General features: G+C 45.9%; 7 protein-coding genes across 11 annotated transcripts in view; 4 read left to right on the top strand and 3 right to left on the bottom strand.

The window, feature by feature from the left end:
* Nucleotides 1–2,166: 2,166 nt before the first annotated feature.
* Nucleotides 2,167–7,756, top strand: LOC148386528 (phosphatidylinositol transfer protein alpha isoform). Its single transcript, XM_088399170.1, has 12 exons — nucleotides 2,167–2,529; nucleotides 3,581–3,611; nucleotides 4,353–4,498; nucleotides 4,562–4,653; nucleotides 4,947–4,954; nucleotides 5,083–5,157; nucleotides 5,217–5,300; nucleotides 5,368–5,445; nucleotides 5,511–5,621; nucleotides 5,688–5,810; nucleotides 5,867–5,959; nucleotides 6,132–7,756. The coding sequence occupies exons 1-11, from the start codon at nucleotides 2,513–2,515 to the stop codon at nucleotides 5,912–5,914; spliced, it is 813 nt and encodes a 270-aa protein (XP_088255296.1). The 5' UTR covers nucleotides 2,167–2,512; the 3' UTR covers nucleotides 5,915–5,959; nucleotides 6,132–7,756.
* Nucleotides 7,757–8,105: 349 nt separating this feature from the next.
* inpp5kb (inositol polyphosphate-5-phosphatase Kb) lies at nucleotides 8,106–12,005 on the top strand. Of its 4 annotated transcripts, none has more exons than XM_088399169.1 (13): nucleotides 8,106–8,372; nucleotides 8,599–8,650; nucleotides 9,660–9,764; nucleotides 9,846–9,954; nucleotides 10,030–10,146; nucleotides 10,210–10,385; nucleotides 10,520–10,631; nucleotides 10,691–10,800; nucleotides 10,889–11,102; nucleotides 11,207–11,344; nucleotides 11,421–11,504; nucleotides 11,605–11,709; nucleotides 11,783–12,005. In XM_088399169.1, the coding sequence occupies exons 2-13, from the start codon at nucleotides 8,607–8,609 to the stop codon at nucleotides 11,849–11,851; spliced, it is 1,383 nt and encodes a 460-aa protein (XP_088255295.1). In that variant the 5' UTR covers nucleotides 8,106–8,372; nucleotides 8,599–8,606; the 3' UTR covers nucleotides 11,852–12,005. The 4 variants fall into 4 exon arrangements, with proteins under 4 accessions (XP_088255295.1, XP_088255294.1, XP_088255291.1 ...); XM_088399168.1 differs by having other exon boundaries at nucleotides 8,228–8,372; nucleotides 11,590–11,709; XM_088399165.1 differs by lacking the exons at nucleotides 8,106–8,372; nucleotides 8,599–8,650 and adding an exon at nucleotides 8,705–9,439 and having other exon boundaries at nucleotides 11,590–11,709.
* A 301-nt stretch (nucleotides 12,006–12,306) lies between these two features.
* nle1 (notchless homolog 1 (Drosophila)) lies at nucleotides 12,307–15,667 on the top strand. The gene is made up of 13 exons (XM_088398682.1): nucleotides 12,307–12,404; nucleotides 12,635–12,804; nucleotides 12,870–13,090; nucleotides 13,176–13,255; nucleotides 13,337–13,413; nucleotides 13,475–13,572; nucleotides 13,748–13,940; nucleotides 14,010–14,145; nucleotides 14,224–14,270; nucleotides 14,348–14,550; nucleotides 14,626–14,785; nucleotides 14,859–14,929; nucleotides 15,002–15,667. Exons 2-13 carry the CDS (start codon nucleotides 12,670–12,672, stop codon nucleotides 15,012–15,014), a joined length of 1,434 nt encoding a protein of 477 aa, XP_088254808.1. The 5' UTR covers nucleotides 12,307–12,404; nucleotides 12,635–12,669; the 3' UTR covers nucleotides 15,015–15,667.
* Nucleotides 15,292–18,578, bottom strand: slc25a1a (solute carrier family 25 member 1a). Its single transcript, XM_088398683.1, has 9 exons — nucleotides 18,289–18,578; nucleotides 17,810–17,917; nucleotides 17,637–17,736; nucleotides 17,297–17,435; nucleotides 17,150–17,234; nucleotides 16,986–17,090; nucleotides 16,748–16,863; nucleotides 16,614–16,687; nucleotides 15,292–16,538 (listed from the first exon to the last, which is right to left on the bottom strand). The coding sequence occupies exons 1-9, from the start codon at nucleotides 18,464–18,466 to the stop codon at nucleotides 16,424–16,426; spliced, it is 1,020 nt and encodes a 339-aa protein (XP_088254809.1). The 5' UTR covers nucleotides 18,467–18,578; the 3' UTR covers nucleotides 15,292–16,423.
* The window catches only part of tmigd1 (transmembrane and immunoglobulin domain containing 1), a 25,476-nt gene continuing 15,233 nt past the window's right edge, over nucleotides 16,375–26,617 (top strand). The window contains exons 1-3 of the mRNA XM_088398684.1: nucleotides 16,375–19,739; nucleotides 20,252–20,373; nucleotides 22,310–22,401. The gene's annotated coding sequence lies outside the window, so the exon portion shown is untranslated. The remainder of the gene's footprint in view (nucleotides 19,740–20,251; nucleotides 20,374–22,309; nucleotides 22,402–26,617) is intronic.
* LOC148386524 (uncharacterized) lies at nucleotides 19,053–20,658 on the bottom strand. Its single transcript, XM_088398687.1, has 5 exons — nucleotides 20,227–20,658; nucleotides 19,950–20,070; nucleotides 19,633–19,703; nucleotides 19,303–19,554; nucleotides 19,053–19,158 (listed from the first exon to the last, which is right to left on the bottom strand). The coding sequence occupies exons 1-5, from the start codon at nucleotides 20,395–20,397 to the stop codon at nucleotides 19,114–19,116; spliced, it is 660 nt and encodes a 219-aa protein (XP_088254813.1). The 5' UTR covers nucleotides 20,398–20,658; the 3' UTR covers nucleotides 19,053–19,113.
* Nucleotides 23,272–26,617, bottom strand: part of LOC148386523 (uncharacterized) — a 4,659-nt gene continuing 1,313 nt past the window's right edge. For both annotated transcript variants that reach the window (XM_088398681.1, XM_088398679.1), the window contains exon 2: nucleotides 23,272–26,184. In XM_088398681.1, coding sequence (XP_088254807.1) covers nucleotides 24,332–26,155 — 1,824 coding nt within the window. In that variant the 5' untranslated portion in view covers nucleotides 26,156–26,184 and the 3' untranslated portion in view covers nucleotides 23,272–24,331. The remainder of the gene's footprint in view (nucleotides 26,185–26,617) is intronic.

Below are 26,617 nucleotides of genomic sequence, written 5' to 3'. Positions count from 1 at the left end.
CAGGCGCCTGCTTCGTTTGGCCGAGCGGGCCGCTCGGTGTCGGATTGACGTGTTTAATGGTCTTGTTAGCGCTAAGGCGCAGTGGAAACGGGGTCGGGACATCTTCATAGCTGAGTGGACGCTTTAGCCAGATGCTAAAGTTGTTCTGGACTTAAAATGTTGGAGACTGAGGCTGTTAAAGTTTGGTTTGTTGGAATTCTAGATTCATCTTCATTGTACGAAATGATGAAACTAGCATGAAATGAAACTGAGCCGCTACGTCTGGTCCTGTTTGGTTCAACTTCTGTACGATATTTTCCCTGGTCTCCATTTTGTTGTTGTTTTTATTTCTTTTTTTACATTCTTCTCTTGACAGCTTGATGAATCTGTTCTCTCGGGAGCACAGCTGCACCCACGCCATCAATTTTAGCATGATGGTGAGACAGCGGTGGTCTTTTTGCCCTCTTGGGAACTTCGGAAAGGATCACGCATTGACTTTTTTGTTTGACAAAGATGACATCACAACAAATGAGCACAAATTCTTGGGAACTTGCGAAGAGACTGGAACCACAAACTGAAACGTCAACTAAAAATAAAACTTGTAGCCTGTCGCTAAACGAGACAACTGATTTATGTCTTCTTACTCATAGGACTGGAAAGTAGTACCTCACCAGCTGTAAATCGGGAATGAGTCCAATTTCGGCCTGTGCCGTAATGACGTTTCCTTAAAAGTGAGTGGAACCTAAATCGTGCAAAGTGTGTTCAACTTCAATCACTGGAAGGGCAAGTTAGAACTTTTTTTTTTCAGGAGCCACCGGTCCAGACACATCTGGAAAAGCTTAACTCGGGACTAAAACAAAAAATTGGGCATGTGTGACTTTCCAAAACATGACGCCTTTGTGTGAAAAGTTGACGTCATGTCATATTTTGTGAGTGGTTGCTTAGTGTTTAGTGCTTTTGATTAGCTTCCGAGTGCCTGGATGTGTGACATGCCAAACATTCAGTTCTCCGTGTGTAATCACTGCCTTTTTATAGCAACAATCTGATGCTTGGGTGTGAGGATGATGTGAAGGAAAGGCTGACAAATACTGCTTGTATGAAATGAGCAATTAATTGAAAGTAAGACTACTTCGTTAAAGCAAGTTAATCTCTTGTAAAGGCTCGTAAAGGAAATTATTGTGTGTACGACGACACCTGCTGGTTTAACGTCTATCATGCACCTTTACGTTTGTGGAAGAATTGCATCCTCCAGTGTAAAAGATAAGGATTATATTAAATCCAAATTGACCTCTTATTTACATGTGTTGTGTAACCGTTTTTTTTTTATTTGCACACAGCATGACATGATGGAGATATTGAAATAATAAATATATACACCCGAAATTGCGCGTATAATAATAATAAACGTTTTTTTGCATCCAGCACGGGGGTTAACTTTATGTACAACAATTATTAAAACCTAATATTGCTAGAGTGTTAATTAAAGTGGACTCTCTGGAGTTTTTGTCAGCATAAAGTAGCGAGAAAACTTTTTTCCCTCGCATCTGGCTCGGGATTATCACAAATCATCGGATGTCATTCATTACTCCCTTCATTCATTCATCGGACAGCGGATGATGACAAACGGATGTTGGCGGTCGGATGCAGATGCGCTATAAATACGACAGCAAACCACTCTTACATAATGGCCGAGCCGCATGCGCGTGCGTGCGCGCGCGCACACATTTGCTGAACTGTGGGATTAGGACCTGAGATGCTCCTACTCATCGTGGGACATCTGGAGGTCCCTGACATGATCGAGGTCACTACCTTTACCTTGATCTTTAATAAACACACAATAAAATTACTATTATAGGTACACCTGCATTGTTGCAAATTCTGCTATAATTACAGTAGTTTTAAGACAGGTGGTATTTTAAGGGCCTTTGACTCAAATTTTCTATTATTAAGATAGTTAATTTTAAAGTAATATTATTGTAAAATAAAAGTGGTAAAATAATCTTTATTTTTGAAGCAGTGTGACCGTGTTGAGTGCACGAGCTATCGCGTAGAGGCGTCACAGTGACGTCACGTAGACCTGCGGCCGGATAGGCGGCTGCCTCATGACGCGACCCTACCAGTGACGTCAAGCAACCTGCGATGACGCCACCGCAAGATTTTTAAAGGGACAGTCACCTGCAATGCCGTGTAACTTCCACGATAATAACTATGAATTATTCAGCCCTGGCGTGCAATTTGGATTCTAGTGGGTCAACATTTCAATTAATTACTGCTACTTCATTTTCACCCCCGTTTTAATGTCCTAAATGGAGTCACCCACTGCCATCTCCCCCCCTCCCCTCTACCATGCACGACGTCCCGTTTCTGCAGCAGCGGGCCGCGCGCAGGAAGGAAGTCATCACGCACGGCAGCAGCCAGTCGGCGGCTTGTGCAGCTAGAATGACATAGCGAGTGAAAAAAAAAGAGGAAGAGGAGAATCCAGGCATCGACGCAAATTTATTTTAAAGCCTTTTACACATCCACTTGCCCAACCATGCTCATCAAGGAATTGTAAGTATACGTGTGTGCGCGCGACATTGAGGGTGGAGGATGAGAGGATGAAGAGGAGTGGTGTGTGTCGTGGAGGGAGGGGGGGGGGGGGGGGGGTATGCATGTCATATTTCACCGCATGAAGCGCGCGAGATGATGAAGGCTGTTGCATCATCATCCTCACGTGCAGCATCTGGCTCAGGCAAAAGCGGCTGTGCCCTTCAAATTCTGCAAATGGAATGTAGTGCTAAACCTAAGGAATGCGTAAATGACACCTCTCCTCCTCCATGTTCTTGATGGATGCACGGTGAAGGTGAAACACCTCAGGAGGCCACTCGAGAACAATGTGTGCAGCTGGGAAGCAATTAAGAAATCAAGAAATTAGGAGCATTTAAGGTTTTTATAGCCTTTGTCAGCATTCCCAAGATGCTGAAAATGTTAGTTGCTGAGGCCTGCTAGCTGCAAGGGCAAGGCAATCTGCTCACACCTAGCCCAGGCTCTTATTTTTTTTTATGGCATGGTCACGTGGATTTAATCAATAAATTGCCACTGCCACAAAAACAGGAGTGATGACATGGAGCGATTAGGGAGAGTCTGGCCTTCAGCAATGTACCTGGAAGTGAATTAAAAAGCATTAAATGGTGTCAACGCTGATAACTGACATGCTCTCACCTGTTAAAATAATCCAGATATAGTGCGGGATTAACAATAATAGCTGAGAAAAGAGTCAGAAATGAAAAGTCCTGACACCGAGATTTGTCAGAATCATCATTACTGTTTTTTCGGATGGTCCCGCATGCAGCAGCTGTGCCAGTTTGGGGTCGAGCCACAGATTAGCAAACAGGGAAGGCGGGATTACGCCAAAGCGGGCATACGCTGCATATTTCGGTTACATTAAAAACAAAGCAGAAGTTTCACAATCATTTGGTTGATTATTTATTAGCACTTGAGTTTTTCACACTTAGCGAACCAGCCTGTGTGTTAGCATTAGCACATTTGTGTCTTCATCATCATCTCGCCCTGTCCTTTCAAAGTTTTTGTATTAATGTCCTTCTTCTTTTCTGTCTCGCAGTCGTGTGATTCTTCCTATCTCCGTGGAAGAGGTAAATTCACAACACAGTCAACTAAATAAATTGTTTGATTTACTTTTGTATGTAAACAAATTTCTAGAAGCGCATGTGGAATGATCTTTTAAGGCTCCGTCTCGGGTAGCTCGTAGATGTCCCTCCTGATTCATTTATGTGCCTCTAAAATGTGTCTCCTGCGACCTTGACCTTCACTAGGAGCAGTCATTCACAAATATGAGATGTCGACGTTTTCCCTGAAGGCGGAAAAGAGCCATAAAGACCCTCATTTTGAAATTCCCTCAAGAAGCGGCGGCTTTTATTTCCAGTCGGTTAACGTTCGCAGTGTGTCAGGGCGCTCATTGAGATTTATTTTACTTGCTCACGTTTCCCGGTTCACTCGTGTTGCTGCTTGTTGCTAGGCAGAATTTGTGAGATCCTTTGCCTGGGGGGAATTAAAAGTCATGCTAGTCACACACACGCAACAAAAATGAGAACAATTGTTATTTATATTTGCTACTAAATGTAAAATGATTGGATGCCCTTTAATGTTAAAAGCAATTGTCATGGCACCACGAGAGTTCAAGACGTCGCTGAGCCATGTGTCCAGATTTGTGGATTAGATCCGATTAAGAAAGAAAGGCCGCCATTGTTCTGCGCTTCCAGCAGTCACATGGATCAGCAAGAATGTGGATAGCGGCGGGGGGGGGGGGGGGATAAGCAAAGTCAGTCTCAAAAACATAAAGCAATCAATAACACGTTAGCATTTTCCTCCTTTAGTACCAAGTGGGCCAGCTGTACTCGGTGGCCGAGGCCAGCAAGAACGAGACGGGAGGCGGCGAAGGCGTGGAGGTACTCAAAAACGAGCCCTATGAGAAAGATGGCGAGAAAGGCCAGTACACGCACAAAATCTACCATTTGCAGAGGTGAGAACGTCCATGAGCTGATTAAAAAAATATATATCAGCAATAACACTCTCTATCCTGCAGTAAAGTGCCGTCCTTCGTCAGAATGTTAGCTCCGTCTTCGGCCCTCAACATCCACGAGAAAGCCTGGAACGCGTACCCGTACTGTCGCACAGGTAACTCGCAATCGTATTTCACAGGAGCACTTAAGAACTGATTTTACTGAGGTGTTATAATTTCATACTCTGACAATCCTCCTGGGGAATGCAAAAAGGATACCATCAGCTTATGTGGCGTCCTGGTGGAAGCCTTGAATAATTTACTGGATGTCCAGCCAGAGAGGATCACCTGATCCCCACACACACAATTATTCTGTGTATTGTTAAGATGGCCTCAAATTGCTTAGTCGTCTTTTTTTTCCCTTGTGTTTTTTTTCTTTTGGGCTGCTTTCCTTCACTTGGATCCAAAGTTATCACTGTAAGTATATTGGAAATGTTGCACACAAATATATTGAGAGAGAACATGAAGACTAGTGAGAGACATTTGATCTGCTAGCACTAGCGTGCGCTAGTTGGTGACTGTCATCTCGTCTCCTCTCGCGACAGAATGAATACATGAAGGAGAACTTCCTGATCAAGATTGAGACGTGGCACAAACCTGACATGGGACGCCAGGACAACGTAAGCATGAGCTTCCCTTCTCAGTTCTGGTCAGAACTTCTAACCCGTTTTTTTTTTAGGTGCACGGCCTGGATGCCGAAACCTGGAAGAAGGTGGATGTAGTCTATATCGACATCGCCGACAGAACCCAAGTGGAGCCCAAGGTGTGCGAAGCTATTTGGACCACACCACCCATGTGGACTTTGAATGGTATTTTTGTTCTGGTGGCAGGACTACAAGCCGGAGGAGGATCCCTGCAGGTACAAGTCGGTCAAGACCGGGCGAGGCCCTCTTGGACCGGACTGGCGGGTATGGATGGTGTTTGTCTATTAAAATGGTACTTCTGGAAATATTTGACACGCTTGTTTTTGCAGAAGGAGCTCCCCAACAAGAAAGACTGCCCACACATGTGTGCCTACAAGCTGGTCACGGTTAAATTCAAGTGGTGGGGCCTGCAGAACAAAGTGGAAAGCTTCATCCAAAAGGTCCAACTCGGCATTTAAGGATCAGCGCCGACGCAGAGATTGACTTTCTTTTCTATGCGTCCGCAGCAAGAGAAGCGCCTTTTCACCAATTTCCACCGTCAGTTGTTCTGCTGGATCGATAAGTGGATCGACCTGAACATGGAGGATATCCGCCGCATGGAGGAGGAGACGCGCAAGGAGCTGGATGAGGTAAGGATGGACACGAGGAAGTGGAAGGTGGTCACTGAGTGGGGCTCGTCTTGTAGATGCGAGTGAAGGACCCCGTGAAAGGCATGGTGGCGCTAGAGGATTGAGATCGACCCCCCCCTCCCAAGATTGTGACTGCTGCTGCTCATCAGGTGTGTTGTCACTTCAGTAGAGGCGACCTCGTAAAATTGTGCTGTAGCACCATCTAGTGGATAAATGTAAAACTGAATCAATAAATCTTTAATAATGAATGGGTTTTTTTTGTTAGATGTCAACAAACTGATTTGATCTTGTGTATGAGTGAAATCCTTTTCCGTCTTCTAGACCCGAATACCGAGACACCAGCGGATTCACGTCCTCCTCCCCGCTCCAACCGACTCAACATGCGGCCATCCCCTCCGAAATCCCAATCCTGACCTCCGACCTGTCTCAAATTCCTTCTCTCGGTATCATCTGGTTTGCAAGATGCTGGACCCAGTACACGTCGTCTGTGGTCTCCATCCCTGCCCCGTTCATTCACAGCTCTGAGGCGTCCGGTAGAAAATCAATAGATCCATTTATTCATTGATTCATTCCCCCAAACCACAGAGTTAATTATCTCTGTCGTGTAGGATTTACTAAAGTTATTCCCATGTTGTGTGTGTATGTGTGTGTGTGTACACATATATATATATATTATATATATGTATATATATATAATATATATATATATTAAATATACACACTATGCCAGGTGAATGGGCATAAGGTGGGCATTGGGGGCGGAGTCATTGTATGGAATAATGCAGTATTTATATACTGTACATATAGATATGAATATATCAACAGGGTTTTTAAATTGTTTTGTTTTTTTCGGTAAGTCTTTTATTTCTTCCCACCAGCTGCTACGTGGTTTTTTTTTTTTTTTTTCATTGCACCTTTGCTTTTCTTTAGCGTTGTTAGTGTGTCGTTTTGTTGTGTAAAGCTAAGAGTTGTAAAAACCGGCAGGTGGAAGGTTCTGTTTATTTATGCCCTGCTAATATTTTGCTGCTTTGTGACACAGTGTGTGTGTGTGTATGGGGGTGTGTGCGTATGTGTGTTTGTGTTGCATTTGTGTGTGATCAGGTTTGCCCAAATGAAGCAGTTAGCATTCGGTTAGCATGGAAATTAAACATGCATATTCTCCATAGACAAGTGTAAAAGCCGTGTTTCCACAGTTCGGTACGCGAGGGCAAAGGTCGTAAAGGTGACATTGTTGGTACCGTTGGAAAACGAAATCAGACCGAACCGTAAGCGGTGGGAACGCGGCTTTAGCGAGTCACCTTCTCTCCAGTGGATAAACGAGCTTATCCAGCGATAGCAATAACTGCCATGACGACCAAAAAAAAAAGGCCCAAAATTTTGTGTTGGTTTTTTTTTCAGAACGAACTTTGTCCTGTTGTTTTTTGGAATGTGTGCATGAGCGTGCCTGTGCATGTGTGCGTGTGTGTTGTTCAGTGATGTGATTGTTTTGTTGTCCGAGCGGGAAGCCTATTGTTTTCAAATTTTAGTGCAATCTATAATTCGTGAAGATGATCCACTTCCATCAAATATTGTACGTACTGTATTCTCTGCACAAGAACCTCATTGCAGGACCACATTTAAAATATAAAACTTTTTTTGAGGGGGTTAAATGTTGTCGTCGTGCTGTTGCTAAGAGGAAACCACAAACCCCGTTTGGGAAATAACTTTTAATTCCAATTTAAAGGCCAGAAATGTAACAATAACACCCCAGAATCTTTTTATTTATTTTTTTTAGCTCCTTCAACTATCTTACTTGTGTGTTAGCGTGCTCCTTGCTTTTTCTTGATCTTTTCTTGTGGATTTGTGCCTTTTATTTGTCGTCATCTTAATCTTCCAATAACACAAATTGTACATTGGAAATGTGAATTGATGAAATAAATGAAACAAAACAAAAAGGAGACAAGATATTTATTTGACTGATTTTTTTTATTTTGAAATCATCCAAATATGTGAATATATGTCACACACACATTGCTCACTAATGGCAAAATTAATCAGGCTTAGATTACATCAAATCCTGCTTACAGGGACATTTTGTGAGAAGTTCATGACCCCAAATGAGGCTGAAAATATCTCTTCCATATGCTTAATAGAGATGTCACTTTCTATACGTCGATATTTCAGGTTGAAGTAACCAATCGCAAATCACAGGAAAGGATTTTTGAAACATGGCTGCCGTTTGGAAGGCGGAGTTTACTTTTGTAGGGCCTAAAAGTGAACCGTCAACCTGCTTGCGTCATGTCCACTCAACAAATGTGTCCATTCACCAATGTCATAATACTTCTCAAGCAAGCTGCATCATAAGCTTGATCCCACCTTTAAGTCTTCCAGGCAGCAGCGGCAGGTCGCTGTTCTGTGCAACCAGCGGCGGCGAGAACAACGAGCGCACAGCTCCAACGACGGGAGTGTCAGCGGGAAAGCCGATCCAGTCTCTGGACTCCTCCTTGGAGATCTTCGTCATCTGCGCCCAAGGGGTCTGCAGCTTCTTCCGGACACCTCGTGATATCCGCAGCCAAGACACAGGTACTGAAAACACACTTGAAGAAGCTTGGGAATATTCTGGGGCTGCTTTGCTACTTCTAGCTCGGGGTGCCTTTTGGATAAAATAAAACTGCAAGTCTTGTGCCGCCAGTGTCAGAGAGCTTACTCTCAGCTGATTAAAAAAAAAAAAAAAATCCATTTCACAAATGATGGCAGTTTTGACTGTTGCCATGGTGACCTGTAGAGATTTAACACTGTGTGTGTGCAGAGGACGACATGAGTGCCGCTCGGTTCCCAAGTGGAGGAAGAGACAAGTGCAGGTGAGTTTTTTTTTTGTTCTCATGTTCTTATTCTTGCACCCTAATTGTAATAAGAGGCTTTTAGCTGGGTTTGCGCAATAAAACTGCCATTCTTCACCTCGCTGATCTACTTAGAAACACCCCGCTTAAGTCTCTGCATGTGACTCGCTTATGGAAACGCTCTTTGCTACGTTTATTTAGGAAATAGAATGTAGGAAATAAAAACACAGATTTGAAACCACTTTTAATGGAACGAGATGGGAAATCTAGATGATGTAAACACCTTTGAAATGGATGTAACAGCCCCCTCCCCCAAGAATTTTAGTTGACCTATCACCCACTTGGGTGGAAAAGTGGAACACATCCAAAAGAAGCCTAATGCCATTGTCCGCTCATTAGTCGGCGGCCTGAGATTGCGGAATGGCGGCCTCCCGGGTAACCCGCTTATTCCACCAGCCTCCACATTCCTCACATAAATCTCCAAATCCATATCGCTGCTTTTATTATGGACGGAGGTTTGCGGAGGACGCTTCTTTCTCAGCGGACCTTTGAGGACAGCAGGGAGTTAGTTGACCCAAAGATGGACTTCCTGTCAGGCCGAGCCCGGACGCGCTCGGATAGCGCGGCGAGCGGCGCGTCCACGTCGTCGTCGTCCTCCTCCAGAATGCTTCTTCGCCAGAAGCTGGCTCAGCTCCTGAGCCGCATCGACGACATGAGCTCGGAGGACGAGGCCAGCGAGGAGATGTCGCGGACGTTGGACGACGCTTTTCAGCTATGCTCGTGCTTTGCGCCGCCCACCCACGCCTTCAGGTGTACCTCCGCCAAGGCTCGTGCTTTGCTTCGCTTCGGTGTACCTAATGAAATGGGTCTAGATGGAGAAATGCAGTTATGAAACCTAATGAATGGATTGTGAGAGGGTCAAAAACTAATGAAAGAGAATCAGAATTCGAAACCGGATGCAGTGTAAACAGGTGTGAAACCAGAACTGATGTGAAAATCTTTTATTGACCAATTATAATGGTGTTAACAGGCTGCACATGGTGACATGGAACGTGGCCACGGCGGAACCTCCTGATGATGTCACCTCACTATTGCAGCTCGACGTCCAACCGCCCACCGATCTCTACGTCATTGGGTGAGAAACTGATGTGAAGTTAGGAAACTGATTTGAAACCAGATGTCCGATAAAGAAGTGAATCCAAATGTGTTGTCCCAGGCTACAGGAAGTCTGCGCCACGCCGGTCCGATTCATCTCGGACTTGATCGTCGAGGACTCGTGGAGTCACGTCTTCATGGACACACTGGCGCCTCGAGGTTTTATCAAGGTGACAAAAATACTCATGATAATTTTGGCTTTCTCGTCGTAGCCTGATGAATGTAATTTCATATGCATCCTATAGGTGGCGGCAGTGAGGATGCAAGGTTTGCTGCTGTTGGTGTTCGCCAAACAGTCACACCTGCCTTACATCCGAGATATCCACAGCACATACACTCGCACCGGCATCTTTGGATACTGGGTATGGATTTCAAAATTTAATTAAAAAATAATTTCATTCTGAATTAATGTCTTTTTTTATTAGGGAAACAAAGGAGCGGTGTCGGTGCGCTTTTCCTTCTACGGCCACAAGGTGTGCTTCCTCAACTGCCACCTGGCGGCGCACATGAGCTACGCCCTGCAGAGAGTCGATGAGTTTGAGCACATTCTAGAGACGCAAGAGTTCGACACGGATGACGCACGGCGGGTTCTGGACCACAAGTTAGTCAACAACAAAAATGGGGCACACGAATCCATTCTACAAAGACAGAAAGCCTTTTTTTTTTTTGGGAGGGGGGGTGAGGATAAGCTAAAAAATTCAGTAAGATATCTCATCCATATTCCTGACCACACAGGCTTGTGTTCTGGTTTGGAGATTTGAACTTCCGCATTGCTGACCATGGCCTGCACTTCCTGCGCTCGTCCATCAATGGTGGACGTCTCAATCTGCTGTGGAGCAAGGACCAGGTAACCCCGCCCACACACACAGACACACACACAGGTGCTACTGTACTTCCTTTGTGCAGCTCCTCACCATGAAGAAAAAAGAGGCCTTCCTGCAGGAGTTTGAGGAGGGACCCCTGAATTTCAAACCAACCTACAAGTTCAGCCGGAACTCCGACGCCTACGATCTTGGGTAACACACATACAAATAGACAAATGTGTCTCATCCCAGACTTGTCCAAGCTAGCTCAAATCCTGTTGCTTGATCTTGCGTCATGTAGCGGCAAGAAGCGAAAGCCTGCATGGACCGACCGCATCCTATGGCGGGTCAAACCCAAAAACGTACCATCGGAAGATGACGACGACAAGTTGTCGACCGCTACGGACGACAGCCTGGATGAGTACCCTCTGGTGGTCAACCAAGATAAATACACCAGTGATATGAGCTATGGCATTAGCGACCATAAGCCTGTCATGGCCAGCTTCAGTCTGGAGGTGAGAGACAAGACAGACGACCTTATGACCTCTATCCTGAGCCATTGCATTTCTATGATTGGCTTGTCTGCATTCTGCATTTTTTTTTTTTTTTGTCGTTGCAGCTAAGGAAACACTTTGATACTCCGCTGGTTCATGTGTCACCTGAAGGCGTCTGGAGTGCCGACCAGGACGCTCTCCTCAACTACACGGTCCAGGAAGACTTCCTCTCCTCAACGTGGGACTGGATCGGCCTCTATAAGGTGCACCACAGGAAAACCAAATCCATTTTGCTTGGCGGAGGTAATAATAAACAAACGTCGCGATGTCGGATCGCAGGTCGGCTTCAAGAGTTCAAGCGACTATGAGACTTTTGTGTGGGTTCGAGAGGACGAGTTGCCTGAGATTGATGAAGTCATACAGGTGATGCATTAGCATGTAGCATATTTTACAAATGGAAATTGTATGTGCATGTGTTTCCAAACTTTTGACTGCTAATATATGTTAGCATGTGGGTTGCCAGATCTCAGTGGATAAGGATGATATCCCTCTGCTGGGTGGACAGTATGTGCTGGGCTATTACAGCACTAACATGCAGAGCATCATTGGCCTCAGTGCTAACTTCCAGGTGAATATTATTATATTATATTACCTAGAATGTACTGTTTATTCCAAGAATCTCTTTTCAACCAATCTTGCAGATCTTAGAGTCAAAACGTGCCGTCATGGAGGGTCTCGTGCCAGAGAACATCAATGGGCTCCGCAAATAGAAGAAGAAACTTTTGTGTCTTATTAGCTTGATCAAAGATGATGACTGGAAAAGACAATAAATTTAAAAGACACATTTGCATCACAAATGTTCAAAATCATACTGAAAATGTTATTTGTTAGCATTACGTATGAATAAACTATTGTTAAAATGTACATTTCATGGTTTTCATTGTTTCTACTGTGGTGTTTTGGGGACACACTGTAATAAAATAAAAATTAAATAAATAAAATTAAATAAATAATAAAAAATGTGGTAAAATGATGGGGAAACAGCAATAAAGTTACCAGAGTTACGATAAACTCTTGTGACAGAATATATGACTCAAATTAATTGGGGAAAAATCATTTTGTTGACATTTTCATGGGCCTTGACGTAAAAACAGAGTTAACAGAAATGTTACTATTTGAAGAGATGTCCCAACCTTGAGTGCACTCACTTCCGCATTCCCATGAGTCCTTGCGGCCAGGCATGGGCACTATGTGACCATCTCCCCCTTTCACAACATCTTTTTACGTATACACACGTGTGGAATGCACACATCGGTTACAAAGGTAGGTTTTATCACATTTCGACGCTAAAATTACTTTATACGAGCTCCGATTGAGTTGTGTGAGCTATTATTGATTGATTTTCGCTTTAAGTGCCGTTTTTTACGACTAATTACTAGGTTCAAAACACTCTGGGCTCACAACTAGCTAACCGAGCTAAGCTAGCGCTAGCTGGCTTTCTAATGTTGTCAGCCAGAGCTTTGACTGATAATAAGAACTTTTTATTTTTTCAGAAAAGGGGGATATTTTGCTCAGACGGCGTTTGACAATGGGTGAGAACGTGGAGCGGCTCCTGATTCAGTTTCAGGACGAGAATGGGCAGATACTGGGCTCCTCCTTTGACGTACCTCTTGACATCACTCAGGACAAACTACAGCTGGTCTGCAATGCCTTGCTGCAGAAGGTACAAAAGTTACACACACATGAATGAGTAGACTTTATTCAACATATCATTTGTGTCCTTTTCAGGAGGAGCCGGTTCCACTGGCGTTCTTCGCTCGTGGTGACACTGAGATCGTATCCAGCCTGGGCGCCTGCATTAAGAATCTGGGATGGGAGACGGAGCAGGTGCTGCCGGTGCTGTACCAGCCCCAAGCCGTGTTCCGGGTGCGAGCCGTCACCCGTTGCACCAGCACGCTCCAGGGGCACACCGAAGCCGTCATCTCCACTGCTTTCAGTCCCACCGGCAAGTGAGTGGCGTGGGAGAGCCTTGGTTTATATCACGAGTGCTGATTTGACTTGTGACTCAAGAGTTTTATGTAATATCAATTTCAGATATTTGGCTAGCGGGTCCGGTGACACCACTGTGCGCTTTTGGGACTTGATGACAGAGACGCCGCATTACACTGCCAAAGGTACGCTCGCCGCGCTACACCTCTTAGCTAAAATGTTAGTGCAGCATGCTAACTTCTTTTGGATTGTTTTATTTGGACTAGGTCACTCACATTGGGTTCTGAGCATCGCCTGGTCGCCTGATGGCAAGAAGCTTGCGTCGGGGTGCAAAAACAGTCAGGTGAGTTGCCAAAAACGCACGCGTGCTTGTCACAGATGTATATTTAAAATTTCTTTTATAGATCTTTCTGTGGGATCCAGTGACAGGCACACAAATGGGGAAGACCCTGACTGGACACAGCAAGTGGATCACTTGGCTTTGCTGGGAACCACTTCACCTGTAAGTATCGCTAGTATCTCTTTATCCTGGAAATTGAATCCTTGAATCCGCCTTGAAAATGTCATTTTATAAGAATTGTGACCCTTAAATTTCTCAGGTAGTCCTCGGAAAGCTCTAGCTGTCCCAATACTTTTGTTTGCACCTCAATCACTGAAGTGTCTTTTGTTTTTGCCAGCAACGCTGAGTGCCGCTACCTCGCGAGCAGCTCCAAAGACGGCTCGGTGCGCATCTGGGACGTGGTGCTGGGGCGCTGTGACAAGATCCTGACGGGCCACACGCAGTCGGTCACTTGCGTCAAATGGGGCGGCGATGGACTGCTATACACGTCGTCGCAGGACCGGACCGTCAAAGTGTGGCGGGCCAAAGATGTGAGTCCCATCGGCCGGGCGTTGTGGGTAAAACCAACTCTGAACGAGCCTCCGTTTGTTGTCTTTTAGGGGGTCCAGTGCAGGACGCTGCAGGGCCACGCCCACTGGGTCAACACGCTGGCTCTCAGCACCGACTACGTGCTAAGGACCGGCGCCTTTGAACCGGCCACCGCCACTGTCAACCCACAGGACCTCAGAGGATCACGTAAGAAGATGTCTTTTTGCTCTTCATCACATTTTAAGTGTGGGGACGTCTTAATTCTAATACATCATCTTCTCCTAGTGGAGGAACTTAAGGACAAAGCCTTGCAGAGATACAACAATGTTCGGGTATGTTTATTTGTTGTTGTCTTTCTAAATTTAAGTATATACTTGAAGAAAGAAAGACTGACTTTGCGCTCCCACAGGGTTCTAACCCGGAGCGCTTGGTGTCAGGCTCGGATGACTTCACTTTGTTCCTGTGGAATCCCGCCGAGGAGAAGAAGCCTCTCGCCCGGATGACGGGCCACAGCGCCCTGGTCAACGAGGTGCTCTTCTCCCCAGACACCCGCCTGCTCGCCTCGGCCTCCTTCGACAAGTCCGTCAAAATCTGGGACGGTCGCACCGGGAAGTAAGTAGTACCGTTGTTAACCACACTGTGACACTGTCCACCAAGCTCAACGACGTGGATACATCTTCACGGCAGGTACTTGATGTCCCTCCGTGGCCACGTGGGCTCCGTGTATCAGGTGGCGTGGTCAGCCGACAGCCGGCTGCTGGTGAGCGGCAGCAGCGACAGCACGCTCAAAGTGTGGGACGTCAAGAGCGGGAAGCTCAACATGGATCTTCCGGGACACGCCGATGAGGTGAGGCGACATTTAGAAAATGCTTCAATAGTATTCTTCTATAGTATTTATTTTTCTTTTTACTTTCATGCAGGTATTTGCTGTGGATTGGAGTCCCGACGGACAACGAGTGGCCAGCGGCGGCAAAGACAAATGCCTCAGAATGTACGTCAAAATACCTGCAAACCTTTTCTATTTAAATCACCCACCCTGACTTATTTCTGGGTGTCTTTACAGATGGAGAAGGTAGCCAAAATGGCCGCTACCCCCATTCCATTCCTGTCAAGAAATCTGAGAGCTGGAGTAAAGGTGCTTTACTTACAAAATAATGTCGTCATGGCAACTCACCGACACAAACAAGGTCAGAATATAAGGGACTTGGGTGGAATGTGTCGGTGACAGTTGGGGGACTGCTTATGAATCCCCCCACGGCCTCAGCGTTTAATCTCCTTTGTTAAAGCCTCAACCTGCAGATTTCAGGACTGCCATCGATTCACACGTACATGACTCCCTCTAATAATCGTCGATTTTCCATTTAACACAGCAATGTTTATTACGCCATTAAAAGCTCCATTTAATACCTGATGTCATTTAACAGTCAAAACATTAAAACAGTCACACACACACACACAAATGGGAGTAATGTTCTCATGCAAAACAGGGCTCATGATTTTAGTTTGGCAAATAAAAAAAGGGAGGGACTCTGAAGGCATCCTCTCGATTGTGTGCGTGATCGACCCCCCCCCCCACCAAGAGTAAAAAACTTCATTTAACTTGATAGAAAAGAACATGAAGGAAACATGAAAACACGAATGATAAGAATCGAGAAATGGACAGCGATATAAAGACCCTCGCACCATGTTTGTTTTTACAAACTCTGGATTTTGCTCTCAAAATGGCCGCTTCAAACAAAAAGGCTGACCACCTTGAATTTTTCGAAACGCTGTGTTGTAATAGCGCAACAAGTATGAGTATCGAAATAAAGACATAATTAGCATGTGGCTAATATACAAATCGACCTCGCCATAATAACTAATAACGGTTGATGAAAAATAAAAAGTGATATCTTAAAGCTATCTGTGCCATCTTCTTCGGATAATGCTGAAAAGGAGTTGCGTAGGAAAGTCTGTTAGCATTGACCTTAGCATGTGGCTAATGAAAAATTATATAAAAGCAGCGTGAAATGTGAAAATGATGTGTGCTGGCTTCTAGGTTTTTTTAGCTTCACGTGTACTTCTACAACCATAACATGACTTAGCCAAGCGGCTAATAGATAATTTCCCATCCAAAAAGCAGCATGAATCAACTTGTTGATCCCAAAAAGTGACCAAAACAGACCTTGGTAACAAAGGACTTTTGTGCATGTGTTTTTCCCAAAACCAAAAAAAACATTGTGTGGTTTCAGTACAGTGTGCTCACTGACATCCGCCAAACAGAATAAATAATATAAATTAAAAACCCGATGTGGGTTAATGAATGAATTGCCCCGCCTCCTTCGTTTTTCCAGTTCCAGTGTCTCAAAACGTATGCTTGCTTTTTATGTCTTTGTTCAACCTTCAGTATTTCAGTGCTGGAAAATATTCCGAAAGCAACATGTGGAAATGTCTGCTTGAGTGCTTTCCAGAAGACTTTGCCAATCTTCTTCCAGGTGAGTCCTGCTTACTGGGTTTTCCACACGTTGTTGAGCAACTTGACCACCTCCTCATAGATGACAAAGACGATAGCTACATCCAAGCACACGCGGCCCAGCCGAGGAACGGTCCCCTTGTAGAACCTTTTGGGATGGGATGGAACAGGAAGACTTTAGCCATTGTTATGCTAGTAGCTAATCTGGATTGAGGCTACTCACGCTTGCGGTCCTTCCTGCTTGAGGATCTGGAAAGCACAGTCCACTGTGTTCTTGTAGCGATGGGCATCCAGACCCTTTAAAACATGATCTTTAGAAACTTTTTCCAAGGTTAAACAACAAATGTGTCAACTAACCTGCATTCTGGTCTTGACCACATCCAGAGGCGTGTTGCCGAAAACGCTGGCGGCCCCCGCCGTGGCTCCAAACATGGCTGTGACGATTGGGTGCAATTCTTTTCTGGGATCGTCACCTTTATTAGGGCCGATCGAAATATCAGTTATGTGCAAGAACCGCATGGTTCGGATCTATTGGGTCAAGGAATATCGGAAAGCCACCTTGTCAGGTCTTGGACTATTTGAGTGCGATACTTACCTTTGTACCAATTACGTAATGAGTTCATCACGTAAAATCGGATGGCCTGATTGGTTCCCTGCTTGAGCACGGTTGCTGTCAGACCTTGATATGTTCCCCGGACCCCTAAAGGAAAACCAGATGAAGCTAATAGTCGTCATAGCGACTTGTCTTTGAAGGCTTACCTTGCTCTCTGATGATCTCGCTGACACCGTGAAAGAAACCCCGGTACCGAGGTCTCATCGAACACTGGTCGTGAATCAGCTTCACCTGCAGTGAGGTCCAAACAAGTCATATGAATGTCCCCAAAACAAACCCGCCCGCCCTTTCACCTTGAGCGTCTCCATGGGACACACGATGACGATAGCCTCGGCTATTCCCGCACCCAAGCCGCACAGGAGACTCCGTGTGTTGTCCAGCCTGCCCGTAGCATCTCGCATTGGGTTGCTGAGGATCTCGAAAGTGCCGAATCTGATGGGGAGTCGGTGAGTGGATTAACTTCTTGGTTCTTGATCCTTTTGTGTTTACACTGCACAGGTTAAGTCAACCGCAAACCCATGATGGGATCAGGCTCCATGTCCTTCAGTTTGTGATGGTTTGCTTGAGCGTAAAAACTGATCCGGATTAGGTTCGTCATGCCTTGGGGAAAATCTATCAGAACAGAAATCAAACCTGACTGCCGACTTGGGGATGGAGCCGTAGAGCAGCGAGCTGAGCCCTCGGTACAGGCCTCTTAGACCGTGATCCTGCACAGTTAGCTTCACGCAGTCACCTGCCAACAACGGGGACATTAAGTCAAGCCCAGACAGGAAGCGGACAGATGGGTTCATCCTGGCGTGACCGACCGATGCCCCGGTAGCGTGGCGGGTTGGCTCGTTCGTCCAGCTGCAGTTGAGTTTTGACGTACTCCGTCGGGAAGGTGATACAAATCTCGATCCCGCCTGCAATCCCACCTGAGGGGAGGAATTGGGGAAATGAGAACACCTTAGATGACGTATATTAATTTAGTCCAAATTGTGTTTCTCTTATTGGTCAGGTTATATGAAATGGAAGAATTATTGATTATGTCAGATTTATTGGGGCACCGGTACCCCAGTCAATATGGATTAAAACATGTTGTACATTACTACAAATGATTTTGTAGATCCCGGTTAAAGAAACTACAAGCATGGAAGTAGACAGACGTTTTGCTGGATGAGCATCACAGTCTGCTGGATTGCCTTTGTGACCCAGTTTGCCTTATTAGGCGCCAGCTTGTGTAAAAGCAGCTCTGCAGTCATTGCAATCGGATCAAAAGAGGAAGAAGAAAAACGAAAGAGCGGACCTGCTAGGATAGCCTTCCCAGGATGCGTTATCTTCCGACCCCCTACCGCCGCCGCCGCCAGACTCCTCCTGGCCGTGTATGAGTGCGACAGCGGAGGGGAGAGCGCCGACCCGGGCAAAGCTTTCCGCCGCCGGCCGTCGCCTTTCTCGCAAGGGAGAGGGGGCTTATCGAGCGGCATGCTGGAGGATAGAAGGGTCCGCTGCAATGACAACAACAAGACAGGCTGCGAGGGTGTGCCAACAATGGGAGGGAAGGAGGGAAGGGTGGTGCTGATGTTAGTATGCAAGGCAGTGGGTCAACCGAGCGGACCACCTCATTGGCTGGGGTAGTGTGGGTTGGTCATGTGATCTAGCGCTGTCTCGCTGGACCAATAAGATGGAGGATGTGTTTTTTTTAACGATGCTCTCTTGCAAGATAAGCCGCAGCAGATATCGTTAATAAAAATAACGAGGAAAATGTATTGAAGTTGTTGAATAAACCAGCCAAATTCATAAAGGAAATTAAATTGAACAGTTTTTGAAATGTATTTCATTTTTACGCACGCTAACCCACGGCAGCATGAGCTCAGTTGATATTCAAACAAAAATGTCTATTTTTGTACCCAAATGAAATTAAAGCGGTTAATAAAAATATATATAATGAAAAAACATGGTTAAATATAAACTAAAATAATCATACATGCTGTTATCAACTTTATTCACCTTTTGTTTCTGCAGCTCTTCACGTCATATAAAAAGACAAACAGCAAAAAAAAGAAGTTTTTTTTCCTTTATTATTAGCATGGTGATTGGTGCTGTATGGCAAAATTCTATTTGTTGCAAAATTCTATTTGTTGGGGTTGCGCAGCCCGTCAAACTGGAGACATTTTGTCTGCAAGGAGAAGCACAACATATGAAATCAACTGCAGTGTTTTTACTTGTGCAAATGCCCCCCCCACCCCCACCCCCAGTGTACCTAATATAATATGACGTGTGTCTTTGTGGGTGAGGGGTCGTATGTGTGCTGTTTAATAACCTCATGCCAGGTGAGCGTGTCAGCAGGCAGTGCCAAGTGGCAGTGGGGGCACGCTCGCTGCATCTGCTGCTGCTCATCATCATCATTTCCATCTGGAGTTCCTCTGAGCCCACAACTGGGCCCCTCGCTGCCCCACAGGGGACGACACGGCGCGTGTGAGGAGCAGGCCACGCCGAAGTGGGGGCGTGGGTCCGTCTGGTAGTTCATCTTTTGGCCACCAGACGGCAGCAGAGACAAAGAATCCGAATCCTGCTGTAATATCACAGAAATATCTTAGTCATCATGACTAAAATTCAGATTTTTTTTTTTTTTAAACAGACGTTTGGTAACCTGAGAAGCTCCAGGGTGATACCCTGGGTCAAGAGACCTGAGACAGTACCAGCATGGTTCCAACGGGACATCTGCACCAAAATAGCCATGAAAATGGGAATGAAATGGTAAGTAGTGTTCACCTTACAACAAAATTGAGCACTTCAATTGATGGAAAGTCATTATTGCAGCATCAGTCCATTTTTTTAACCCACCACTTTTAAGAGTGCATAATAAAAAAAATGCATATAATAATTTTCAAGCAGGAAATAATGATAAAACGGTTTCATTCTTTTCATTCACTTATGTCATTACAAAAATGATAGTGTATGTTTTACCATCTATATTGGAGGGATGTGATGACAATAGCCCGGGTGTCAGCTCTACCTCTATCGGTGGGGGGCACAGTGGGGGGGCATCACTCTGCATGTCATCTTGTGAGCTCTCGGGGTTGTTGACCTGTAAACAATTTTAATTTATTCAAATGCCCCAAAGAAATAAATCAATTTGAAGGTTTGTAATGAGTTTTTTTTCCAATGCAGCAACTTTTAATTTCATTCTACGTTTTAAGTGTCATGTTTGTAAAGTAGTTTTTATTTTCCCAAAAGAACAAACCTTAATCTCTGTCTCCCCATCACAGGCGATCATTTGAAGACGTCCTCCATTTCCTCCACCCCCATTTTCCACTTCCGCTATTTCACCTGAGAACTTTTCACACCCGTCATCCTCTTCACCGACTCTTCTCAAATCAGTCCCGCCGAGGTGAGATACAGTCATTAAATCCATCCTCCTCTTGCAAAATGTCCCACTAGAATGTTATCAAGGTGGGCTCACCTTTCTTTCTCCCTGCGCCCGACAGTGTGAAACGGAAACTACAGGTGTTGAATATTTAATGCTAGCGAATGGCTCACAAAAAGCTCGCCCTAAAGACTCCCAGAGGGGCCGAGGCTCGGGTGTCCTCCCGCTTCGGAGATAAATAATCGGGTCATCCCGAGACATAATTTTCACATATTTTAGTGTTTTCTGCAACCATTGTATAATGTTAAACTGGGCACTTATCTGATAGGATACAAAAATGAAGAGCAGAGTAAGAAAAACAAACAAAACATGACCCGCAATTGTTGTACATGTCCACCAGATGGCGCCTAAACATAAAAACAAGCTATAAAATGTCTCCTCAACGACTGCAAGGTAGACAACGTGCTCACGATTAGTGAAAATCCGCGTATCATTGGAAGCCACACGTGCATTGGATTTTTTTTTCCATTTTAATCCGGTTTACATGCTACCCACAAAACACACAACCTCTGCTTCCAACGTAACTGTGACGTCACGGCCCATGCACGAGCCACGAGAATTGGACTGCATGAGTAACAAATATACTAAAATATTGTGTACATGAACATATTATATTTCAAGAGAAAGTACATTTAAAATAAAAATTCCAACCCCATATGCTGATTAACACGTTTAAAGCGGAGACAGGGCCATCTCGTGCACGCCACCGGCATCATTTACCACTGCCAAAGTCAAAAATCTGTCCTACTGACCTCAAGCACCCCCCCCCCCACCCCACCCTCCATGCACACACGCCTTTTTTTTTGTCTGCACTTTGATGCGGTGAGGCAGCCATTTGCAAAGCGCAATCACCTAAATTACACAGCGAGCCAATTGCTGCTTTCAGGGTCATTGTGCAGAACTGGAACGTGTGTGTGTCTGTTCGTCCTCTAAGTGCACGGCAGGTAGGTAGTAATTGGAGTGACCAGCCCCCCTTTCCCTATATATATGTGTGTGTGTGTGTTTGGTGGGAGGAGGACGACGGCGAGAACATAAGTGGTGATGACTCACCGCCAGTCTATTGTGCCAGCAGTGCAGCAGCGAGAGTGCTTTTCGCCCTGTTCGCCTTCCCTTGCTCTCTTTTTTTTTTTTTCAACAAGAAACTGCGAGATGAGAGGATGAAAAGGGGCTGGGGGGGTAAACTGGGGTAGCGGTGAAATAATAGGCAATGAACAAAGGTGACGGGTAAGGGGAGGAAAAAGGCAGATGAGAGACAAAAGGCAAAGCAAGATGAAGGCCTCCTTCACTGCTCTTAATGGTCGCTGAGAGCTGCATTGATGAGGCCTAATATGTCCAAATAGCAGAAAAAGATGTTTGATGTTATTTTTCCCCTTTTCTTATCCGAAGTTGCCACCACACAAAACCTGGCAACCTGAAAATTGGGAATTCGACAGAGGAATTCCGCATTTCAAATTGTCATCAAAACATCATTTGTACATCAGTTGGCGGACATCATATCCGAATGCTCCCGATGCTCCCTCCTTCGTCTTTGCCCGAGGCAATCTTAAAATCTTTTTGTCATTTCCTCAGCGCTTGTACTATACGCCGGCGTCAGCGTGTAAGGCGTCGGCGCTGCGGCGATAAGAACCGAGAAAGTCAAAGTTAAGGAGTTCTTTCTTATTGAATTAGAGCTCTTTAAGCGCCAAGGATTTCACGCCCGGGAATTGTGGCAGCCGACATTTTGTAGATAAGAAATAGTGCCGTATCAACACAAGGGGAGGTCCGTCGGGGTACGAACTGGTTGTCCACAAACGATTCATTCCCATGAGTCATTCAGTCTAATTTTATTTATCTAATTTTTGACACTACCAAGTCATTCAACAGCAACAAAACCCGACTAAATGATAATTTTCTGTTAAAGGTTCAACAAATTTCTGGGTGGTCCGCGGCCCTGTGACCCACCCGAAAAGATCCGCCCCTGGATCATGCTGACCGCCACAAGAGAGATATGTGGTAAGATGACATTTTGTTTATGATCTTTTTTTTTTTTGGACTAGTAAATGTTATTTTCAAAATAAGTTTGGACAACCCTGCCATACGCAATACAACCAACACTGTTCACTTCCTGATTTATTTTATTTTTATAAATCTTCAATATTTTTGAAAAAATCCCTTTATGAGTGTGCACGTGTTTTTGTTTACCCCAGCATAGATCATTTCCATTATTTCTTATGAGATGAAAAATGGAAACGAGTTGAATCACAACACACAAAATGTGCGTGTGTACTTTTTCTGGTGTTTGTGTATGCGCTTTTTCCAGAATTGTGTGTGTGTCACGGTGACATGAAAATGACTCATTTTAGTGTGACAGCGTCGCAATGTTGAGGTTGCAAGCCGGTGCAATGTCCTTTAAAGTAATGTGTGTGCGTGCACGCGTGTGTGAAGATGGATGACTCATGCGCCAATCACAAGTCAATCACCGCCTCTTTCCTTCTTTCCTTCCTTCCTTCCATCCTTCCTTCCTTTTTACCTTTTTGCTCCTATCCGCACTGCCCGATATCCACCAAAACCACCAAATTCCAAGACAGCCAGAAACCATGAAAAAAATCACCTTTAATAAAATAATTGCTTTTATTTATGTTTTTTTTTTTTTTTTTTTAAAGGATAGTATAGCAAAACTAGTGGTCATCATCGTCATGCTGTTCTGTACACATTGCACGGGCATGTTTTTATTTCACACTGTACATGTTACAATGCTAACGGTGACATCAATCACAAACACTCGTTCACACAGATGGCGTCAGCAGGTCTTCCTCCTTCTTGTTTTTTTTTTGTTTTTTTAATTATTAGTGTTCACAGTTTTAATGAGAGAAGACAGCCATCTTGAATTCTCCACACTGTTTTATTTTTTTTCCACATTTTTTTGTCCTTTTTTCAAAGATGCAAGTAGAAAGACGTGCATGTTGTTGTTGTTTGTTTGTTTTCATTTTTTTTTTTAAATAGCACAATCCCTGACACTTCCCCCACCCCACCGCAAACTCGTCATTGAATTTCTTCAGGAAATGAACAAAAGCGATTGGTCCCCCCACACTGGTGGCGGCGGACTTCAAGTATATATATATATTTTTTAAACAAAACTAAAGTGATGAACGGGCCCTCGTGCCAATTTACACATGGTTAACCCACGAAATGATCAAACTTTTTTTTTAATGCATGTCAATTGGATATTACCCCTTTAAGAATTTTTTTTTTTTTGCCAGAATGAATTTCAAATCCCTTATAACAACGCAACGATTCCACGAGGGCCCTAAAGATTATGGATACAATCAACAACAACAACAAAATTATATGAATCATGCTAAAAAAGATGACATAAAATCGCATCCAATCGGATGGCAAGAATGATGGCGAAACCTCGGCCCACCAGATCTGGAAGTGTTTTGTGCTTTGTGGGGACCGCGGGGCTTCGGGATGAGACTAGTGTGTGTAAGGCAAAAATTCTGGGGGTTAAAAAAAAAAAAAATCAAAAAATATATGTGCCCTCCCTTAAATTGTAAAAGGCACCTGCACACATCTGATACAACCAAAAGCTTGTCTGATTTTTTTTTTTTTGGGAGTGTGTGTGTGTCTGTGTGTGTAATGTAACATACAAAGACATGTTGTAAACATGGTTCCAGTGACGCTGTGTGTTGTAGAAAACCTGAATGGAGACGGACGTACTCCGCCCTGTGTTCACAATGTAAACATGGCGAAGTGCAGGGTAAGCCCCTCCCAGCCCCATTCATCTGACTGAACCTTTTCAACAACATCAAAAAAATAATGGATTAGAACAAACTGGAATCTCATTCCTGGACCATCCAAATGATACATTTTAGCCTTACGAGAACACCGCCCCCACCCTGGGCTTCAAATCCCCCCCCCCCCCCTTCCCTAAACCAGTCATTCAGTACATTCTACGCTTCATGTAGATCCTCTCGATAAAGTTCTCCAGCTCCTCCTCACTGTCCATCTGAGGCACCAGGCCGTCTTCCTCGTAGTCGTCGTCCCGGGTTGTGGCCGGCTGGTAGTAAAAGGGGGGCCGCCTGCCCCTCCGGGGCGGGGCCAGGGGTTTCGGGGGCGGCAGGGGCTGGTAGGTCCGTGGGTGGGGCAGGATATAGTTAGAGATGTACGGGGTGTCGGGCAAGCGGGGCGCCGGCCTCTGCCTCCAGCCCTGCCCCCGGTTCTTGCCCTGGCCCCTGTGCCTACGTCGCGGACCCTGCGGATCAAGGTCCTGGGTGTTGAAGGTCTGGTCCCGGGCGGAAGGGGGCTTGCCGTAGTACTGCGGCTTGGGGTAAGGGAAGTAGACTGGGTAGTACGCCCGATATGGCTTCTGGTAGTACGGGTAGGAAGGGAAGGCCAGGAACTGTTTCTGGGGTTTGTACCAGTAGTCGATGGGGCTCTGAGGCTGGTACCACAAGTCCTGTTTGCGCGACTTGCCTTTGTCCTTCTGCCACTTCTTCATGGACTTGTAGGAGGCCTTGTAGGGGGCCTTGTAGGGGGCTTTCTTGGGGTTTTTGGAGGCCGTGTAGTGGTAGATGGGCGGCGCGGCCAGAGGGGGGGGCACCAGGGGCCTAAATCGGGGCACCACGGGTAAGGCGGCAACCGCAGGGAGCTGCTGCTGTAGTTCTTTCCGCTTCTTCTTCTTCTCCTCCACGTCGCTGATGATCTCGATGACGTCGTCAGCCGGCAGGTGCAGCTTGCTGCTGATCTCGATGAGACGATCGATCATCTGTTGGTCCAGGTCGTCCTCGTCCTGGACGGGGAGGAGGACTTCCTCGGAGCGCTTGTCCTCGGCAGCGTTGCTGCTTTTCTGCCGCGGTTTGAGGAAGGCCTGCTGCTTGCGGCCCATGTACTGGAGCAGCATGTCGGAGGCCACGTCGGCCAAACGCTGCTCCTCCTCGCGGGCTCGCTCGGCTTCCTCCTGCTGCCTGAGTACCTCCAGCTTCTCAGCCTGGGCCCTGGCCTCCTCCTCCATGCGGCTCAGACTCTCGTCCTCCTCCTCCACCTCCTCCTCCAGCTCGCCGCCCTCATCCTCAAAGTCATCCATGAAGTTACCACCGTTGATGGGGCCGGCCTGGGCGGCAGAATTTTCCTGCCAGTGGAGCTTCTTTCCAGCTCGGGCCAACTGTGTGTTGTACGCCTTGTAGCCCTTCAGGGGTGGCAGAATCTCATTGTCTTGGAGGCCCAAATCAATGTTCTGGAAGTAGCCGCGGATTTTGCGCTGCAGGGAGCTGTCGTCCCCCTGGGGGGCGGAAGCCAGGAAACTATCAACTGGTGTTTTCTCCGTGAGGTCCTCATTTGACTGCCCGTGACCTCTCTCCTCCTCAAAGTCTTGGACAACCTCATCAGCCCCGGACTGCCTCCTTATCTCATTGACGTCCATCAAGCTAGAGGACGCCTCCTGTCTCTCGTCCCCCTCCTGTCTTTCGTCACCCTCCAAGTCCAGAGCCTGTAGGAGGACTGCCAGCACCCGCGCCGGGTCCGATCCCAGCTCCGGACGCTCGTCCCGGTCCCGCGACGCATTGTTGCCTCCGCCGTCGTCGCCCCGGGGCGGCAAAACAACCACCGTCTCCTCCTCTTTCTCCGCCGCCCCTCCCTCTGCCGTCCCTCTGTCCTCGGGTTCGGCCCATGCGGGGGCAGCGTTGGTGGCCAGCCACAGAGTGACGGTGAGGAGGACCAATAGGATGAGGCGGGCTGAGGGAGGGGGGTGATGACTGGTCATGACCATGCAGGGCAGGCAGGAGGGAGGTGATGCACCTGTGAGGGGAGGGGGGGGGGCACAACATGCAAGCCAGGACAGTTAGATTTAAAATACAAATATTACCCCCCCCCAAAAATAATTCTCTGAATTGAAGTGAGAGAATGAGTGGAAGAAAATAGACTCACATGAATATGAATCACAAAAAATCATTTGCGCGTGTCACGATGAGGAGGCAAGGTTTGGATTTGAATGTTTTTAAGCGCACCGTCGTTTCTTAACCGAGCCCACACAAAAATGTCCTCAATTTCTCTGTCTTTTTTTATTTAATTTTCATTCTCGAATCTTTGATGACGTGAAGATTTGCTTTTCTCACATTGGGACGGTTTAAATCAACAATTTTGACGCACAGAATTGGCGCAACGCATTGCCATTTTTCTCCCCCCCGCCCCCCAACGCAACATTTTGCTTTTAGCACCACCACGTCTAGAT

The sequence above is a fragment of the Syngnathus floridae genome, chromosome 15 (assembly GCF_059516105.1).
Source record: "Syngnathus floridae isolate MCC-2025c chromosome 15, RoL_Sflo_1.0, whole genome shotgun sequence".
NCBI classification, from domain to species: Eukaryota; Metazoa; Chordata; class Actinopteri; order Syngnathiformes; family Syngnathidae; genus Syngnathus; species Syngnathus floridae.
Note: the sequence above shows the minus strand (reverse complement) of the source record. Positions and strands in the feature narration are given on the sequence as shown.

What these genes read in the sequence shown, in the direction of transcription:
- LOC148386524 (XM_088398687.1), bottom strand. Translation starts at nt 20,397, where the DNA reads ATGGATTTAATGACTGTATCTCACCTCGGCGGGACTGATTTGAGAAGA. An exon ending in ATGGGGAGACAGAGATTAAG is followed by an intron (nt 20,071 to 20,226) that starts GTTTGTTCTTTT and finishes AATTGTTTACAG; the next exon opens with GTCAACAACCCCGAGAGCTC. An exon ending in ACATCCCTCCAATATAGATG is followed by an intron (nt 19,704 to 19,949) that starts GTAAAACATACA and finishes ATTTTGGTGCAG; the next exon opens with ATGTCCCGTTGGAACCATGC.
- inpp5kb (XM_088399165.1), top strand. Translation starts at nt 9,135, where the DNA reads ATGGACGGAGGTTTGCGGAGGACGCTTCTTTCTCAGCGGACCTTTGAG. An exon ending in ACTGGATCGGCCTCTATAAG is followed by an intron (nt 11,345 to 11,420) that starts GTGCACCACAGG and finishes GTCGGATCGCAG; the next exon opens with GTCGGCTTCAAGAGTTCAAG. An exon ending in GCCTCAGTGCTAACTTCCAG is followed by an intron (nt 11,710 to 11,782) that starts GTGAATATTATT and finishes CCAATCTTGCAG; the next exon opens with ATCTTAGAGTCAAAACGTGC.
- slc25a1a (XM_088398683.1), bottom strand. Translation starts at nt 18,466, where the DNA reads ATGCCGCTCGATAAGCCCCCTCTCCCTTGCGAGAAAGGCGACGGCCGG. An exon ending in GTCCCATGGAGACGCTCAAG is followed by an intron (nt 17,235 to 17,296) that starts GTGAAAGGGCGG and finishes ACCTCACTGCAG; the next exon opens with GTGAAGCTGATTCACGACCA. An exon ending in CGAGATCATCAGAGAGCAAG is followed by an intron (nt 17,091 to 17,149) that starts GTAAGCCTTCAA and finishes GTTTTCCTTTAG; the next exon opens with GGGTCCGGGGAACATATCAA.
- LOC148386528 (XM_088399170.1), top strand. An exon ending in TTCCTATCTCCGTGGAAGAG is followed by an intron (nt 3,612 to 4,352) that starts GTAAATTCACAA and finishes TTCCTCCTTTAG; the next exon opens with TACCAAGTGGGCCAGCTGTA. An exon ending in ACATGGGACGCCAGGACAAC is followed by an intron (nt 5,158 to 5,216) that starts GTAAGCATGAGC and finishes TTTTTTTTTTAG; the next exon opens with GTGCACGGCCTGGATGCCGA.
- nle1 (XM_088398682.1), top strand. Translation starts at nt 12,670, where the DNA reads ATGGGTGAGAACGTGGAGCGGCTCCTGATTCAGTTTCAGGACGAGAAT. An exon ending in CGGGGTGCAAAAACAGTCAG is followed by an intron (nt 13,414 to 13,474) that starts GTGAGTTGCCAA and finishes TTTCTTTTATAG; the next exon opens with ATCTTTCTGTGGGATCCAGT. An exon ending in AAGTGTGGCGGGCCAAAGAT is followed by an intron (nt 13,941 to 14,009) that starts GTGAGTCCCATC and finishes GTTGTCTTTTAG; the next exon opens with GGGGTCCAGTGCAGGACGCT.